This window comes from Cryphonectria parasitica, assembly GCF_011745365.1.
Source record: "Cryphonectria parasitica EP155 unplaced genomic scaffold M406scaffold_5, whole genome shotgun sequence".
NCBI classification, from domain to species: Eukaryota; Fungi; Ascomycota; class Sordariomycetes; order Diaporthales; family Cryphonectriaceae; genus Cryphonectria; species Cryphonectria parasitica.
The window spans coordinates 3,470,844-3,488,630 of NW_024468913.1; the positions used below are offsets into that span (position 1 = coordinate 3,470,844).

At 53.6% G+C, this 17,787-nt stretch overlaps 2 protein-coding genes across 2 annotated transcripts; one reads left to right on the forward strand and one right to left on the reverse strand.

Annotated features, from left to right (window-relative positions):
- Nucleotides 1-6,027: 6,027 nt before the first annotated feature.
- M406DRAFT_340507 (MFS general substrate transporter) lies at nucleotides 6,028-8,060 on the forward strand (the record flags this gene model as incomplete). The annotated part of the gene is made up of 6 exons (XM_040921560.1): nucleotides 6,028-6,160; nucleotides 6,230-6,353; nucleotides 6,433-6,636; nucleotides 6,739-7,077; nucleotides 7,190-7,871; nucleotides 7,923-8,060. 6 exons carry the CDS (start codon nucleotides 6,028-6,030, stop codon nucleotides 8,058-8,060), a joined length of 1,620 nt encoding a protein of 539 aa, XP_040775970.1.
- A 1,291-nt stretch (nucleotides 8,061-9,351) lies between these two features.
- Nucleotides 9,352-10,088, reverse strand: M406DRAFT_356767 (uncharacterized protein). Its single transcript, XM_040923522.1, has one exon. The coding sequence runs from the start codon at nucleotides 10,016-10,018 to the stop codon at nucleotides 9,521-9,523; it is 498 nt and encodes a 165-aa protein (XP_040775971.1). The 5' UTR covers nucleotides 10,019-10,088; the 3' UTR covers nucleotides 9,352-9,520.
- Nucleotides 10,089-17,787: the final 7,699 nt, after the last annotated feature.

Genomic DNA, 17,787 nt, shown 5'->3' on the forward strand with positions numbered 1-17,787 from the left:
GTAGTAATAGCTACTTTGACAACAAGTATCGGAGAAGCTGCTTGACATTCACTGTGTTGTACTGAGTACGTGAATTTCTGGCCCAAGAGTGAAGTTGATATGTAATCTGAAGCCGGTTATGTACTATGCCGACAAGGTAGCGTGAATTGAATTTCCAGCTCAATAGAGATCGATAGGCAACAGTTTCTGGCTTGGCCTCTCGGCGGGTGAGATATTAGTGAAAACCCAAAACTTCTAGCCCCACCATTCATGTAAGTGTTCGCCCACTTACAGCACTGCAGCAGCATTTGAAGGCTCGCAAGAGAGAGACAGTTGAGGTGGCTTCTGATCCAGAGCTCGCAGTAGATCTTCACAAAGTTTCCCCCAGAGGTGGTTCAGAAAGTCAAGCCGTCGTAAGCCCAGCCGACCTCAGCACCAAATATGACTTGTGGCGATGTTATATACCCGTGTCAACCCGCTGTCATTGTCCACTGAAAAGGTGAGCCCAACTTTCAGGCTAGATAGGCGATGAGACGATGGGGCCTAGACTGCGAAAGACTGGATCGTGGTGTAGCGGGGACGCACGGGATCTAAACCTACGATCCTCCCCCGCTGGCCAGAATTCACAGTTAGTTCCCCTCCCCTGAGGATCCCTCGCTCAGCCAGTGTCCGAAAGATGACGATGATGACGACCCTCGGGGTAAGCAGGCTCTAAACCGAACGGGCCACACAGATCGATGAAGTATGGCACGGCAGATATTGACCAGCGCCAAAAAAGCAAGAAAGACGATAGGAAGGCCGCTCGCTCGACAACAGAACTCTCTGCTCCCTGAAGCCGTCCATTGGGATGATATTGGACATCCAGGCTTGCAGGAATTTCCGAGGTACTAAGAACTTGCCTCCCATATGCAAGTAGCCATGTGCATGCATGAGAGGAATTGTTTCTTCTTGCAGTACCCGGCAAAAGAAAGAAAGTTGCGGCTGGAAAGAGCACCAAGGAATGGTTTGGACTGCCAAAACCCCGCATCAGAAGCTGAACAATAATCATACCATCAGCACACAAGAGAACGAATAGGAGGAAAGATGCAGAACACAACCATCAGGAGGACAAAGACACAGATCGATGACTTGCAAGCAGCCAAACCTACCTTGAGGGAAGGGGGGTGGAACCAAGAATGAGACCCATAACTCAGCTTGATAGTTTGCATTGTCCACATACACACACACGCACACACGCAGACGTTAGCTTTGCCCTTCTCTGTCTTCTGTGCTGTGGAGAAAGAATGGTTGTCCATGGCAGCCGCTAAATATTGCCTGGCAGCGGCAAATCTGATATGAGGCGGTTCTTTTTCTAGATCTTTTCGTCAACGCGGCCCATGAGCCCACGCTGTACCAAGCATCTCCCACTGTTAGCGGCTCCTCAACGTCTGTGACCGCACCGGCGGACACTAGACATCAGCTGACAGGTGTCCAAAGGCCCGTGACCCTCGTTGAAGAGGGTTCGATCTTCGTTTTGTCCCAAAGCTAGCGCGTGGGGAGATGCCCATTGCAAAGAAACGCGGGGGAAGACTTTCATGACTACGTTCGGTTCAGGGCCGGCCTCTGGGCGGCGTGAACCAAGACCAGTCATGCGTTGAAAGCCGCTGGGCACTCACACAGTGTTATATGACGACGAGATGAGCCGGCCAGGGTTGGGTCTTTGTCAATTTATGCGGATATTCGGCAGAGAAGCGTCTGAGTCCATCGGAAACAGCCTCGGAACCAGTTTGATCTTGTCCAATCGAGCGAGAGGAAGTCGAGGGTCTGCTCTGGCATTTGGGCACTGTGGAATCAGTCTCTATTCATGATGAATTCCCGCGGAAATGTTGGACACTCTCAGCCAATTCGAAGTGGGTTTCCAGCCGGTGAGGCTCTCAAGGTTGTCCAACGAAACATCGCGATCCAGGCTAGGACGGGACCTTGCAGATGACAACAAGGTTCTGCAAGTAAGGTAGGAGAAGACGGTCTAGCGGTGAGTCCGTCAGACGGATTGGGCATGGCGAAATAGGCTGGCGTACCTGGTATTGGTGAGGAGTCGGAGCAAAGCCTCCCAGGAGGGATATCTTAATGTCATCATCCCCTTCATGGCTTGGTCACGGCTCCCGCTGGTCTCGTGTACCAAACTCCAGCTCAGTGCAGTCGGTTGTTGACAGATGCCAGACACCAGCATCGAGGCTGCAAGATTATGCGCCTTCCCGTCACCCTCCAGTCCTTCAGCAGTACAAAGTAAACAATAAAACAGAACAGCAAAAGCAAAGTAGTAAAGGCATGGCGTGCCAAACAGTCCACCTTCTGAGGAGAAAGATGGTGTTTGCGAACGATGACAAACCGTTGGCGTGACAAAGAGAATGATCTCGTCAAAGCAAGGGGTTTGTTGTGTTACTGTATCAGTGTCGATCGCGTATCGTGGTGGCTAGAGGAAGGATGGAAGGAGCCCTGGAGGATTTCGCGAAAGGAAGAAACCACGAGAGCACTAAGTTTGTTTGTTGTGCTCGAGGTCGTCGGATGTAACGATTTTCCGAGATGGACTTGAGATGCATGAAATTGGACAGCAACTCGCTGGTGAAACGTACAAAACGAGGACTGCGGAAAATCGGAAGAGAAGATGCAAAGCAACAGTCAAATGAACCAGCGTTACAAGTTGAATTTTACACCTAAAAATTCTGTCTCTTTAGTAGGATGTGCTGGGACAAACATGCCTGGCAGGGGAACATCGAGACAGTGATTCCTTGAGAAAAAGGAGTTGAAGTTCCTTGAGAAGTCTGACGATAATGTCGCAAAGCACGGGGCGCCGGTACGTTCGAGTACGGCCTTCTGGCCAAGCTCACATCTTTCCAAAATGTCGAGGTCCAGTCTCAGAGCCGTCAGACTTTTCTAAGTCAATTAGTGTGAGCATCCGGACCATTCCGAGAGTTGCTGCGCATTCATTAACTTACTGTTCTGCATCTAGGAGCTCCCTCCTAGTGTCAATGTGTCAAACGATCAAACTTCCGTATGGGCTAAATTCGTGGATCGTGTTCAGGGGGGAAGGGAGGCCGTCCAGGTCGGAAGACGATGCATGTCTGCAAGAACAGTTTACTGGCATGTGATTTCATGTCTATTATCAGAACCAGTTGTAGCAGTTATCAATAGCCAAAACTCGATTATTTATCCTCATTGCAGTGGCTGGTATAGGCAATCTTGTGATGTTCTGCCTCACCCTCAGTCGTAATGTCCAGCCACAGTCTTAGGACCGACGTATCGCCGGGCGAACAGCAATGTTGAGCAGCACGACAAGGGCTATGCTTGAAGCCCAAGGATACACTCGAGCTGGCAATCGAGAGTAATTATCGTGTGACGCGTCTCGGTAGGGAAATCAGGCCTTGGCCCCAACTATGACGATTCATCTGTGAAGGAAGTCATTGTCCTACCGAGACAGCCTTTCCACCGAGCCACAGTAATTGTCTCGTATGAGAGACACCAGCTGACAATTCCTTGGCCCTGCTGTATGTCCAAATAATCATGTGACCCGTGAGGTCTCGGGTACACCGTGTCCTTCTGGTAACTCGAGGTCAAGCACAGCCGCGCGGATGAGGATGCCTACTGGTCCCGGACCTCGGTCGTTGACTCGAATGGGAACGGGGTCTGAGGCATGGTTTCACACGTGCCGAGACACGATCATTCCCTGCCGAGTGAAGAGAACGTCGACTCGACAAACAACCTTTTGATTTTCCTCTCTCTGCGTCTGCCGTCATGGCCATGCCAGTTCTTTTGCTATCCACAGATGAACACAGATGACGGCAAGGTTTGGTGTCATTAGAAGCCCAGCACGGAACGGGGCATTGCCTCTTGCATACCCGCCACCGAACATGTCGTATCACAGATCAACAGATCCGTAGATCCTGTGTGTCAAAGGCTCATCTGCACACCCAAGCCCATTGTCTGCTAACCTGTGTAACCGATGATTGTCTGGCAGCGACGTCGCACAACGAACAGGGTGGTTGCAATGGTGGCCCCTTAGCGAACCAAACTAGCCAGACCTTTGAGCAGAATGGCACCACCGCCCGTCCCTCCCTGGCCTGCCAGTTCCATGTTTGCCGTTCTCACTGGGTACAACGTGGATGAGTATAAGTAGAGCAGGGGGAAGCGGGAAGTACGGCCTTAAGTCCCACATTAAGCCCGCAAACTTCTCTCGCTCTCTCTCTCTCTCTCTCTCTCGTCCTGTGGCATTCGCCTCTATGGCTCGGAAGTGGGTGCAATAGGTAGGAGCTCAGATCACATGAATGTTTCTACTTGAGCCTGTCTCGGGCGAACTACCCCTTCGATCCTCTCTATCGTGATCTTTTCCTCCTCAAAACTGGGATACTGGACGAGGTCGCCTCGTTTCGCTTCGTAGCACCCCCCGCTCGCAAGTGTTGTGTCTAGCTGTGTCTTGTCTCTCTTTCCCGCCTTGCCACCTGTCGTGTGGTCTTGTTCATCTGCACATGTGTGGATGTCGCAGGGCCGAACACATGGTGGTGCACATTTCGGGAGCCATGGGATGACCAAAGTGCCAACGTGTTCTTGAGGCTCTTTTTCAAATATCAATCAACGGAGATGGTGCAAATACTGTGAGATTTACATGTGAAAGAGGAAAGAGAACCTCCTCAAGAAACCAAATATATATAAGCAAAGAACGGATGGTGGGGGCAATCGGTAAAGCAAGCGAAGTGGCGTTCCTTGGCTTCTCGAATTTGACAGAGCGCCCTGCGAGGCCGTTGAGAAGCCACTCATAATCATGCATTATCGTTTCTCTGCGACTCGACCAGCTGCAGGGTGGGCAAGAGTCTGTATCACGTAGCACCGTACCCATCATAGGCTGGACTCCCGTCTTGTGGCACTGTCAGAGAGTATTTCACCCACTCGAGGTCTGGGATTGAAGAAGGGCGTTAAGGCTCCCCCAGATCTGGGGCCTGGAAAGCTGCAGTCTTCCTGTCCGATCCTCTCTTTTATTTATTTTTTCTGTGCCTCCTGTGCTGCTCCCAAGGTCTGACGAGATCTGAAAATCGCCTCGAGTCAAAGACAGTTGGGAAAATCTCTTCTTGCATCTGGCCAGCCTTGAGTCTCGAGTCTCTCGCGGGTTGGATGTCTTTGGTTTTTTTCTTGGTTTTCCCACCTCTTCTTTCTGCTATCCCCTGCAGAAATTAGGCGACTCCCCGACCTGCCGTTTTCGAAAGCTTGGACCGTGGGAAAAGGGTGAAGAGGTTGGATCAATATGGTGTGGGCATAATAAAAGAGGAACCTGGGCCATTCTATCAATTGGCACTCTGGATGAAAGACACCCAGAAATCTTCTTACTGGAACATATCTTGAAGGATAAGTACCCTTTAATCTGTGTTATTGTTCAGGACAGACAACCAAGCTGTGTCCTTTTTTAATCGTCATATTCTTCAGCCTGATGATCAGATTGGGGGTATTATCAGTTTCGCAGAGCAGACAACTGTGGTGTTGAATGTGCTCACTAGGGGAGAGGAGGAGCCCCTTGGGGCATCTCCATGGCCTTCAACCGGCCAGGGAGGATAATGGATGGACAAGAGAACCTCAATTAACGACACCCATTCCTTCATCGCCAACAGCAGTCGATGAAGGCACATTCACTCGCGGGTCCATGCCACCTTCACAACAACAATTGGGGGCCAGCTTCCATATACAGACGACAAACCAATCTCGACCTCCTGTTTTCTCGACACAATCTTCCTACTATCTCAACAAATCACCCATTCCGGCTATGCATCGCCAACAGTTCAACTCTGATTTCTGCCTCCCACCATCCAACAGTGATCTGCTTGTTGGTTCCATGAACCAGAGAGACCAATACACAATGGAGGCTCCTCTCAACAATGGCTTTGATACGGGAGCTCCCCTCCCATCTCCTCCACCTATCCTAAGTGGCGCCCGGCTAGCGGCCATCATCATCTTGTACGTACTCCTCCTCCTTGCCGTCGACCCAAAGAACCTTTGGCGGGACTAACAGGTGACCTAACTACCAGTATGCTCGGCGGCTTGTTGTTCTCCGTGATGGATACCACGATTGTCTCTACGGCCCTTGTCAAGATCGCGTCTGACCTGGAGGACTTTCCGAACATGTACTGGGTCGTGTTGGCATACCTGCTCTCCTATCTAGGTAAGACCAGTCTCTCTCTCAGCTGGCAGGGAACAATTCATTACGGCAGGCTGACAAGTGTTTACACAGGCTGCGCTATTGGTTTCGCCAAACTCGCCGACCACTTTGGCCGTCTTCCCATATTCCTTCTCTCGTGGTGGATCTTCTCGGTCTTCTCTCTCGGTTGCGGATTCTCAACTACCATGTCACAGCTGTACGTTATCGTTCTCCTGTTGAATTTTTCCTAAACAATGATATCTTTTGTTTGCTGACGAATCCTCTTTGAATAACAGGATTGTCTTTCGAGCTCTACAAGGAGTGGGCGGCTCAGGTCTCTACAGCCTATCCCAGATCGCCCTCGCCGAAATCGCCCCTCATGGAAAGAATGCCTTGATGGGAATCGTCATTGGCATGACCCTCGCCATATCTTTTGTCCTTGGTCCCCTACTGGGTGGTGCCATTTCTTCTGCCAACTGGCGCTGGATTTTCTATATGAAGTATGTTGTATTATTCCCCTTTCCCCCTGCCCAGACTGAAACCATGTAAACACCAAAACGTGACTCTTGTCCCAAGACTGACCAAGTCCCCACCCCTTCAAGTATTCCTGCAGGTTTCTGTTGCATGTTCGGCCTCGTCGTCCTCTGGCCCCAAAACTTCGGCAAGGCCCAGCACCCTTGGAAGGAGTTTTGGCGCATCGACTTCATCGGCAACATATTCATTCTCTCCGCCTGCGTTCTGATGGTCTACAGTCTGCAGCAGGCCGGCACAATGATCTTTGCCTGGACAAGTGTCGAGTTCCTCACGACCTTTATCGTCTCGATTGTCTGTTGGGCGCTGTTCTGGGCGTGGCAGCTCATCCTTCGTCAGTTGCCTATTCGAGTCGAGCCCGTGTTCCCAGTGCGTCTGGTGTATCATAGGATTTATATGGCAGCTGTATTGTGAGTCCCTTGTTCTTTCTTTCTTTTTTTTTTCTACCTTCTCCGTTTCCCCATATTCCATAATAATCTGAAACTAAACTCTCATGCCCAACCCCCCCCCCCCTTCTTTCAGGTCCATGTTCCTCTCCGGCTACTCGTACCTAGCCATCATCATCACCCTCCCCGAGCGCTTCCAGATCGTCAACGAGGACTCAAGCATGATGGCAGGCGTCCACCTCCTACCGATGCTAGGCGCCACAGCGTTAGGCTCCATCCTCGGCGGCACGTTCTCCAAGAAGAAGAACAACACCTCGCGAACGCTTGTGGCGGCCGCCTGTTTCCAGGTCCTCGGCCTAGGCCTGCTCACAACCTTTGACGCGCCCACGTCCCCCGTATCCCCTCAGTTCGGCTACCAGGCCATCTTCGGGCTCGGCGTCGGCCTGACCTTCTCCTCGGCCACCATCCTGACCAAGATCCAGGCGGCCGGGCGCGACCACGCCGTGGCGCAGGGCGTCATGGCCCAGGTGCGCGTGCTGGGCGGCGCCGTCGGCCTCGTCATCTGCAATGTCATCTTCAACAACAAGCTCGAGGACATCGACGGCAGCCTGACGCCCGCCCAGGTCGCCGCCCTGCACCGCTCCCCCTTGGCCCTGATCGGCGCCGGCGGCGACGCCGCGGAGATGGTCAAGGACGTCTTCTCCGCCTCCTTCCAGACCATGGTCTGGGTCATGTTCTGGGTGGCTGTCGCTGGCCTCGTCGCCAGCCTGTGCACCTGGGAGATGAAGCCGACCCAGCTCGACGAGATCGACCAGGCTGTAGCCGTGGCCGAGAACCGTGTGCCTGGTCCTCCTCCTGGTCATAAGCAGGCTAGTAGCAGCCGTGGAACAAGCGACACGGAGCTCGAGGACGTGTCTGCAGCCAGGATGCGCGTGGACACGAACGCAGGGGATACGCCGCCGCCGCCGCCGCCGCCGCCGCCTCATCCCTTTCCCAGCCAGGTGTAGGGTGGGCAAACAGTGGAGAGGACAAGTCGTTAAGTCCACTGTCATTCCTGTGTCGAAGACCATCTGTGTCGTTTCTGAAATCAAGGTCGTAACAGGAGACCTCATCAGGGTGATCTCGGTCTGTGACACAGCTGTACAAGATGAGGTGTTTATCTACTTGGTGTTGCCTTTTTCATTATATCATCAACGTGTAATGTCGATGAGGATGAAAGGGATCGAGGTCAGGGTGGTCTCGGTATCCAATTTGCGGAGGTGTCTTCCAGGATAGGAGAAGGGTGAGCTTCTTCTCATGGTGTTCTTCTGGGCGTTTCTACGGAGACTATGAGCACGGCGTTCTTCACTGTATGTTTTTTTGTTTTTTTGTTTTGTTTTACGGCAGTAACAAGATAGAGAGGCTCATACAGACTCAAATAAATCTGATTTCATGTAATGTTCAGCGGGCTCCATCAACAGACGGGCCATTTTCTTTTGGAAAGTGTACTATATCATACATTTCTTCGTTCTCCCCCTTCCCCCTTCCTTCCCTTCCCCCAGGCCGTTCTTCGCCTTACGTACTCAGCCATTCCAAACCTCCCCAGGCCGATACTCTTTCCCTCAGCCGCCATCGCCTGCCTACAGGCACCTGCCAACAAGACAGGGTTTCCCTCCCACCCTCCTCGCCTTGCTCCTCCCGTCAGCCTTCCTAGAGCCCGATTTCATATACGTATATACACACAATCATCCTGCCTCATAACAAGGCAAGCCTCAAGCTCAAGAAACCAGGAAGGTGACAAAGAACAAGGCCAGAGGGGAAAGCAAAAAGAGAGAAAAAGAAAAGAATCCAAAACGACAAGAGATAGGGTACAGAGCAAACGGCCCGCAGAAATTTAGAGAAAGCAGAAATGAACAATAGTAGTTGCACAGGGGTGTTGATCCGTGGTATATATACAAATCGAGCTACCAAGCACATGGGTGATGGTATAAAAAAAGGGAGAGAAACTAACGACGCAGGAAGAGTTTGCCAGGGCGCGGCGGGTTCAACGAAAAAGATAAAAAGGGAAGAGAGAATGAAACGGTCTTCCCGGGAAAAAAAGTCCTGGCTTTTCTTGCGCGTGTGAAGGATGTACGTCAACATGTCTTCTCCACCGGTGAGAATTAATTCCACGTAGTGGAAATGGAAACGGGAGAAGGGAATAAAACGAAGAAGAAAAAAAAAAGGAAAAAAGCAACCGCTCATTCATGCTGTGAATGTGGGCAACGTAAACCACCGCCGCCCTTTATGTTCCTTGACGCCCAAGTATTTTTTTTTTTTAGTGGGAGATCACGGGTATCCCTGCTTCCAAAAAAAAGAAAACCAGTGTCTTCATGTCTCATCATATTGTCCCATTTCTCTGGCTCGACATTTGACCCTCCTTCTTCCACTCCTCCCTTGCCCATTTTCCTATAGATTGTTCCCCCAAGCGGCCTAGTCAGGGCCAGCTCTACAGATGTATAGAGCCCGCTTCATCCAACTCGCGCTTTTTGGTGGTGATGAGGCTGCCGACTAGGCCCGTGCCCACGTCGATGTGAAAGTTCACGAGGTCGATCGTGTTCCCGTTGGCGAGAGAGATGTTGCTGGCCGCGGTGGCCGTCTGGGCTGAGGACTCAAAGAATGACTCGAGGGCCGTTTGGGCCGTCGAAGCGTCGCTCAGCTGCTCCTCCTGCAGGATGAACAGCACACCCACCCTGGCAAAATCGAGCACCTCCTGCGTCACAGTGAAGGTCGAGGAAGCAGTCGCAGTCGCCGCGCTCGAGGTCGTCGATGATGACGATGTCGAGGAGGCGCCCGTCCAGCTGGTCGTCAGGGTCTTGGTGATTGTAATCGTCGTGGTGGGCGGGACCGAGGTCGTGCCGCCCCCCACGGTGAGGGTCGTGGTGCTCGACTGCCCCGCCATGACCGTGACGGTGGCGGCGTTGGAGACATCCACGTCTTCCTCCATTTGGGCAGCGATTACCTGGTTCGAGGTCGTGGTATCGTTGCTGTCCGTTACGACGTCGGTGGCCGCGCCGACGCGCGTGTCCTGGCCGTCAAAGGTGACCAGGGCGTTCTGGGAAGAGCAGCTGAGGTTGCCAGCGTTGAGCCTGGAGAGGATGGTGGTCTCGGAGAGGTCGATGGTGAAATTAGAGGAGGCCTGCGTCAGCAGGCGCGGGATGGCGTCACCCACTGTGACATTACTGATATTAGCATCGCCGGATACGGTGATGGTGGTGCAGCCGTCTGTATCGGAGGTTGAACAATCGAAGCCCGTGAAGCCGTTGGAGCAGATGCAGGAGCAGATGCCGTTCGTGACGATGTTGGTGCCCCCATTCTGGCAGGTGAGCTGGTTTTGACACTGCTGCTCAGCGGCCGACGTGGTGCTGGTGCTGTTGTTGCTCTTGCGGACGACGAAGAACTCGATCGGGATGACAATGGCGGCTGCGACGAGGATGACGAGGACTATAGTGAGCAGGATGAAAGCCCACATGGGAAGACCGCAGCAGCGACGACCCTTCTTCTGAGAGTCAGGCGTAGCCCCTCCTGAGGCGTCGGGATTCGCATTGTTGAAGCGGCGGTCCAGAGGAGGCAGAGGCCACGACATGACCGAATCACGTATACTCTGCCGAATACCAGCACGGCTCTGCGCCTGGGCCGGTGGTGGGAATGCTGCAAGCATGTCGGAGAGGCCTGACCGGTGTTTATCGTCGTAGTATTCTTCTAGGAGTATATGTGTCAGCCGACCGTACCTAATCACATCAAAAGCGCCTTCTCACTCTCTCAAACACACACACTTCCGCCGGGAGTCACTTACCGGAACCGTGGCTGACGTTTGGCGGCCTGTTGGCAGCGTACAGCTCTGGCGGAAAATCGTCCATGTCAAAACGACTCGCAGGCCTCTTGCCGCGGTCCAGGCTCGCGGCCAGCCTCGTGGCCCGCCTGATCAGGTCTGGAAGGCTGGTCAGACTGCCTCTCTGCTCAGCTTCTCTGACCGCATCGATGTTCAGCCGTGGCGGGCGTCTTATCGCCGACAGCCGGCTGAAGCCCCGTTGTGCTTGTACTGGGGTGTTGGGAGAGTTGGACATGCGCCTCGAGGCTCTCGGATCCGTGGCAGATGCTGCGTCGTAAGCGTTGAGGATGGCGTCGGCCGTGAGCGCCGCACCGACGGGAGGGGATCTAGCTGATGTACTCGACGCGACAGTCGTGGCCGATCCTGAGGACGGCTCGAGGAGGCCCGTGCCGTCGGAGAAGGGGCTCGTCTGTAGCGGCGTCAAGGCAGGTCGGGGGGAGACGCCCTCTGCGTCCATGTTTCGCGAGACCGGTGTGGTCGTCACAAGCGCCGCCCGCCCCCTCCGTCCAACACTTGCGCTCCTGACAAGCCTGCTCTCGTCCCCGTCGTCTTCTGGCATGGACTGCATCGACATTCCTTCTGACGGGCTCGGGCTTCCCTCCTCGATGATCACGTTGTCAAAGAATGCTTCGGGGTCCCGGGGGGTGCTCATAGGAGAAGGCGTGCCCCAGCTCTCAGGCATTGCCGCACTCGACGCGTAGGACGTATGTGACCTCCGCGGGCTCTCCTCAGGGATGGGTGATACGTAGGACAGATGCGAGTAGAAGGACGAGGCGCCACGCCTGGCCGAGGGCGGTGGACCCAGGTTTACGCTTCTTCGGGGTGGTGGCGGGCCCAGGGAAGGCGGAGGAGCCTGTATTGGTAATGGAAAGTCGGGGATGGAGCCTACTGACGACAGGGTCTCAGGTCGCGAGAAGCTAGAGGGGGTCTCGGGCACGGAAGATGCGGCATTGCTTGAGTCTCTATCGAGCTGAGGTTGATATTGGAAGGAGGGCGTTGGGTCTTGGATCTTGGAGGCGTCTAGGATGGACGGTACGTGACTGGGACGAGGTGGTCTCTGGGGTGGGGAGCTGCCGGCTGGCGGTCTGTAGGGCTCCGTGTTGGACGAGTTAGAGGAAGTCGCCAGGGGACCAGCAAGAGGCCACTGTGGAACGGGCGCAGGCCTCGAAATCGGCAGCACAATCTGGCCATCCTTGTCTTGCAGGCCCGGTGGTGCTTGCAATCTCTGTTGTCTGGGCGCCCCATTGTCTGGTGAGCCTTGGGGAGGCCGACTCCTTGGTGGGATGTCTGGCGTCCTGGGAGATCCGCTGTTGTTGGCATTGTTCATTGCTGCTTGACGTCGGAGAAATGTCTCGTAGTCCTCTCGAGGCTGGCCTGCCTCGGCCCGTTCCCTCGCCCTCCTGATGATATCCGATGTAGACGGTCGGTCCATATTGCTCCCATATTGAGGTCGACTCATGAGTTGTCACCTCCTACAAAGAAGAACCACGAAAAGAAAATAGTCTCTGGAACCACCCTGCTACCCGTCGACTCCCTATCTCTTCAAGCTGACGTCCGATGCTGTTCTCGATCGCATATGCAAGAGTTGTCGGCCTCGGCTGGAAGGGAAGAGCGAGAAACACGCCAATTGGCAGGCGAGTGCGCAGTGTGACAAGAGCGACGATAACGGAGTCCCGCCGCGTGGGTATTGTATTCCCTCGAGAAGGTTCGTACAAGTCCAATATTCGAATCTGACTGGACCGGGACGTTGGACGATCAAAATCCTGAAATGTCCAGGGGATCGATCTTGCGAGATTGGCTGGTGTGAGCCGTCGACAAGTCCGGTTTTCAGGCGGTGTGAAGACAAGCTGATGATCTCGTGTGAGACAATCACCAAAAGAAGAGAAAAGGAGAAAAAAGATCCTCTCGAGACACAAGAGTTTCGCAGAGACTCAAGCGGGACGGGTCGCAAGTACCCTGGGACGAACCGACCCGTGTGTGTGTCTCTGATCAGGTTTGCTAACGTCAGTAAGTGTCGCAGAATTCCAACGCGGTGTAGATACAAAGTTGAATCACAGATTCTCGAGATGAACAAAAAATAAAAATTGGTGCTTGAAGAAAGAGGGAAGGCGACGACGACGACGACGACGACGACCAGATGACCAGGTAGAGAATAGGAAGGACACGATCAACACGTCGAGGGTTGAGACAAGAGAGGGTCCAAACAAAACAGCCGTGCGAGTAAGTAGTAGGTACAGCGACCAAGGTCAGAGGAAGAAGGAGAGCGCGGGAGACAGAGAGGGGGAGAGAGAGTAAGAGAGAGAAAGAGAGACGGGACGGGAGGGTCGCATGGAGGGCGACCACGATGCAGGGCAAGGCAGGACAGGGCAGGACAGGGTAGGGTAGGCTTGGGCTGATTACGAGCAGGGAGAGAGACAAATACAGGCACAGGCACAGTCAAGGCTCGACTCGGCAGCTTCTTCAAGGAGAATTACCGGCCACTGAGGGGAATCACGTACATCAGCTGTTTCGGCTGGCTAGCTCAACCACGCGGTCGTGTCAGGATCGACTCGCAGAGAGGATGTAACAGACCTTTGCGGGAAGACCAAAACCAGACAGGGTGTGGAGACGCGGGCGAATAGTCCAAGTTGACAATCACCATAGCAGGACCTCCTCGTTGACTCGTTGTCGAGGTTCAAAGACAAAACAAAGAAAGATCAATTCCAGCTTCTCGTCGACGAGAACGTCCTGGATGGCGACCTGGGCGCCTGAGAGGGAACTTTGGCGGGTCGACGATCCAATTGGAAGCAGCCCAAGCACTGTGAGGTAGAGAAGATGTTCCTGAAGGGGAGGGAAAGGGAAAAGAGGAGAAGATGGTTGATGATCGCCCTGGAGACAGACAGAAAAGGTCACAAGGACGTGTGCAGGGTAGAGAGGCAGGGTTGAATTCTGGTGGGCTGGGGGGGGGGAGTGTAAAAAAAAAAAAATCATCACAGGCGCACAGTGACCTGTAGCTTCCAATTCTAGTATTTGGCATGGTAAATGCTCATGGCACTACGGTAGGTACTCTGGTAGTAGGATTGGCCAGGAGTGGTGGAAAGAGGATTCGTGGGGGGGGGCGTAGGGAAGGGGCCAGGAATAGGACGAGGAGGATACGACACGATACGATGGTGTGGTTGAGGTTCTGCAGCGGTTTCAGAGATGCGGGACGAGCCAGGAGGTGCCGTGCAAGCGTCCTTTTCACTGCATCTCACACACAATGCAGGGCCAGACAGGGGTCTTGCTGGGGGGGGGGGGCGCTGGTAGGGGGTGTTGCCTTTTGGGGGAGGCAGGGGGGGGGCGACTGGCTTGATGCTGGTAGATATCTGTTTTTGTGAGGTACCCATCGTACCTACCGTCTTAACGTTACAGTACAATACTATACTATGGTAGCAGCCTGGCTGTCACTCGCTCTCGCTCTTAGTGCATCGACCGCCTACGACTGAAGACACGCCTGGAGACACGCCTTGGACTTGAAGGTTCGTCTTCTAGCCTACGATCATCGTCTCTCTTTGCCTACTCACTCACCCACTTCCTCTTTGATTGTCGGTCCACTGCAAGAAGGCTAATGATCCCATGGTATTAGTGCAATGGTATCGAACCAGACCGTTGAAAGTTTGTCTGAAATATGCTTGCTTCCCTGTCGAAGATCAGGTCTCGAGTCTCGAGTACTAGGATGTCCTACTCACTGCAGCAGGTCTTCTATGATACGATGCCCTCTTGGCCTTCTTGCCTATCCTGCAGTCCTGCTCCACACCTCGTCTCGATAAGTGCGTGGGGTGATAAGATGTCGTTGAGCCATGTCCGTCAATTCTCTCGTTCGTCAATCGACAAGAAGAAGTAAAAGAGGGGTGAAGTGTGGAAGTTGGAAGGTGAGCAAGTACCACATAGCAACACAACAGAGTTGCAGACCCCTCCTCGTCCCTTTCAAGCGAAGTCGTCGCCGAGCCTCCGAGCCTCCGAGCCCGCCGTCGATGTGACTCTCCGCGGGCATAATTAGGGTTGTTTTTGGGGGAGGGGTCGGGTGGTGTCGGCCAGTAAGCGTCCGATGCAGAGAGGGAAAGACGAATGACGAGAAACTTTTGGGAACCATTACGATCCCGTCAGCATCCGAGATGCAGCAGAGCAACAATGAAGCCAAGCAGCAAGCAGGAAGAAGAGCGGGAATTGTGGAAATGAGAGGGATTGTCCGTGTCTCTCGTCACTCCCGGGATCTGGCACCAATCTCATCAACCACCAGGCTTACCAGAGACGATCAAGGAGCGGGGTGGGTAGAGGCAAGGGGTGGATGGCTGGGGGAGGGGGCCCAGGACAGGGAAACGATGATGGCGATGATGGCAGCGAGGTTGATCCGGACCATCTCCACATCCACCTCCAGCACCAAAGCAGCAACATGCAGTGAGAATCTGTGCCTGGCCTATGGTGGGCACCTGCATATGCAAGCATTGCATGTCGCCTGGCTGCGGGTAATTGAGAAAGAGGGGAGGGGAATCCTTTCGAGTTCGGCCTAACAAGGTCGATCCGGAAAAAGAGGACCGACTCGACCCCACCCGAACCCCGGTGGCCTTTTCTGGCCATTTTTATTTTATTTTATGATACGGCCAGATGACGGTGACATGCCAATTCACCACTACTATGTCCTGGGTGTTAGTCTGTCCTCTCTCATAGCCCGGTTCGAGGCGGACCGACATTCTCGTCCAAGAGAACACCAAATCCTCCCCAATGGGATCACGGCCACGTCTGGCCAGCAGCCCCCTTTCGTATCGCGGTAAAGCCTCAGCAGCGATCGCGAACTTGTGGCGCCGGGAGGCGTTCTCCCACCTCCAGCTGGCCTTGTTTTTGTTGAATTCAGGGGCCTCCTCGCCTGGAAAACGGGTCGAAGCGCTGCAGGGCTGAGCCTGTACAAAACTCATCGAACAAAGAGATCCTTTGTACAATACTATGCACAAGTCGCAGGCTGATGAGGCCGAATGCTCCTCAGCAGTCTGTCCCGAGGGAGGGAGGGAGGGAGGGAGGGAGAAGGCGAGGAAAGCTGTGGATAGAATCCAGTCATCAAATTTTGTCTCGTCGCATCATCCCTCGGGTGTGAGTGGGAGAAGATCTGCGACACAGCGACGCTGCGACACCACACCACGCCATCCTCCCAGGTGCCCCTCCACGATGATCTTCTCGACTAGGTGCCACCATAGTACATGGAACGAACTCCAGATGTGGCTTGCAAGCCAGATGGGGTTTGGGGCCACCTCACCTGTCCAAACGACTCCAGAGCCACGAGGTCTTTGCCGTTTTGAGGTGTCAAGGCCCAACTTCCTACTCGGAACTAGATTTGACATTTTGTTGGCGTCCCTACCTATTCCGCTCATCTGGAATCATCGCAGCACCACAAACAGTGTGCCCCCTGTTCTCTCTTTTATTGGATACCCCTGAGTGGGTGAGTGAGTTTTCTGACCAAGACACACACACTGCTACGAGACCACCACAACGACGCTCCTTCGATGGCAAAAAACAATTCCTCTCTGACAAAGCAAGACTTACGAATATTTCAGGGGGGGATGGTTCTATTATGTTGTTCTTTTCTTATTCCTCCCGTGGGAGCGGCGCATGGCTGACATGACCCACGTGCGCGCGCGGGAGTCTATGGTAGTACCGTGCTTTGCATACTTGCGGTAAGTCAATGCTGACAGCAGATTGCACAGCAGCTGAGCCTCAGCCACCACAGGGCGGAACCTGTCGCCGTTGAATTTTATTTTATTATTTTTGACCTACAATCCATTGCGTCTTTTGTTCGTCCTTTATCTTGTCTCCAGTCTGCCCTAGGTCTTGGCCTTGCATGGCAGGGCCTCGCCCCACACCAATCATTCATGACAATCCTGCGGCGTCTTCAACCGTCACAATCAGACGAAAGAAACCCTCCTGGCCACAAGATGATAAACACTATACATAGTAGGTAAGTGCGTGTGTACCAATCGGGACTTGGAACACTGCTCTGCAGCAAGGGCCTGCAGAAAACGAACAAGCACGCACGCACGCACGAGATCAAGGCAACAACTTCAGATGCTTTGTGTTCTAGCGTCCACTCAGGGCTGAACTTGATCCACCCAAGACAGTACTATACTAAGTACTCACCAGAGTCTAAGTAGGCCAGGAGGTCTCTTCCAAACCCCCGGGTCAGGCTCAGACATGTCCTGAAATTACCACCTCCATGTGCCATCGTAACCGAGGCGGTGGGGTCCAGAAGTCTAGCCGCCCTCCCATATACGTACTACTGATGCTTTTCTGTGCTTTGTCCTAGTAGCATGGCTTGAAGCAGGGACCGCAGGAGGGCCTCCTCGCCCCAATTACTGCAACTCCACATATTATTTGCCTGGGGCCAAAGGGATCTCGCCTCGATTGTACTTGCTCTTATCACGCACAAGCCATCTCGCTCTCTTCATCATCGCAACATCTCGCTCCACCTCCTCTCATCTTCGCTAATCTCTTCAAATCTATCACCCCAAGCGGCATTCCCTTCGATGATTCATTTATTATCATGTGTCTGGCCCATTTCATCACAGAAAAGCTTGTGCCGCCAGGGCCCCAATTTCTTTTACCCAATCCGGACCCAATATGAGCCGACGTGATTTTATTATACCGGGCTCCCGTGTTTCATCTTGACAGTGTCTCATTTTATTATGCTCTCAGCACTCCCCAGCGCTGCCGGCCTGCGAGAGCCTAAGAAATCTCCCAATCCTTCAAATGACCATCAACACAAAATGAACCCCATACCTGCCCGGTCTAGTCCGTCCATTCTCTTGTCCAGTCGGTGTACAGACCGTGCAGTCAAGTCAAGGCAAGGGGGAAGAGGGTCGCCGCTGCGGTGGTGAGAT

Bases quoted from the DNA above. Each gene is read 5' to 3' on its own strand.
- M406DRAFT_356767 (XM_040923522.1), bottom strand. From the start codon at position 10,018: ATGGAGGAAGACGTGGATGTCTCCAACGCCGCCACCGTCACGGTCATG.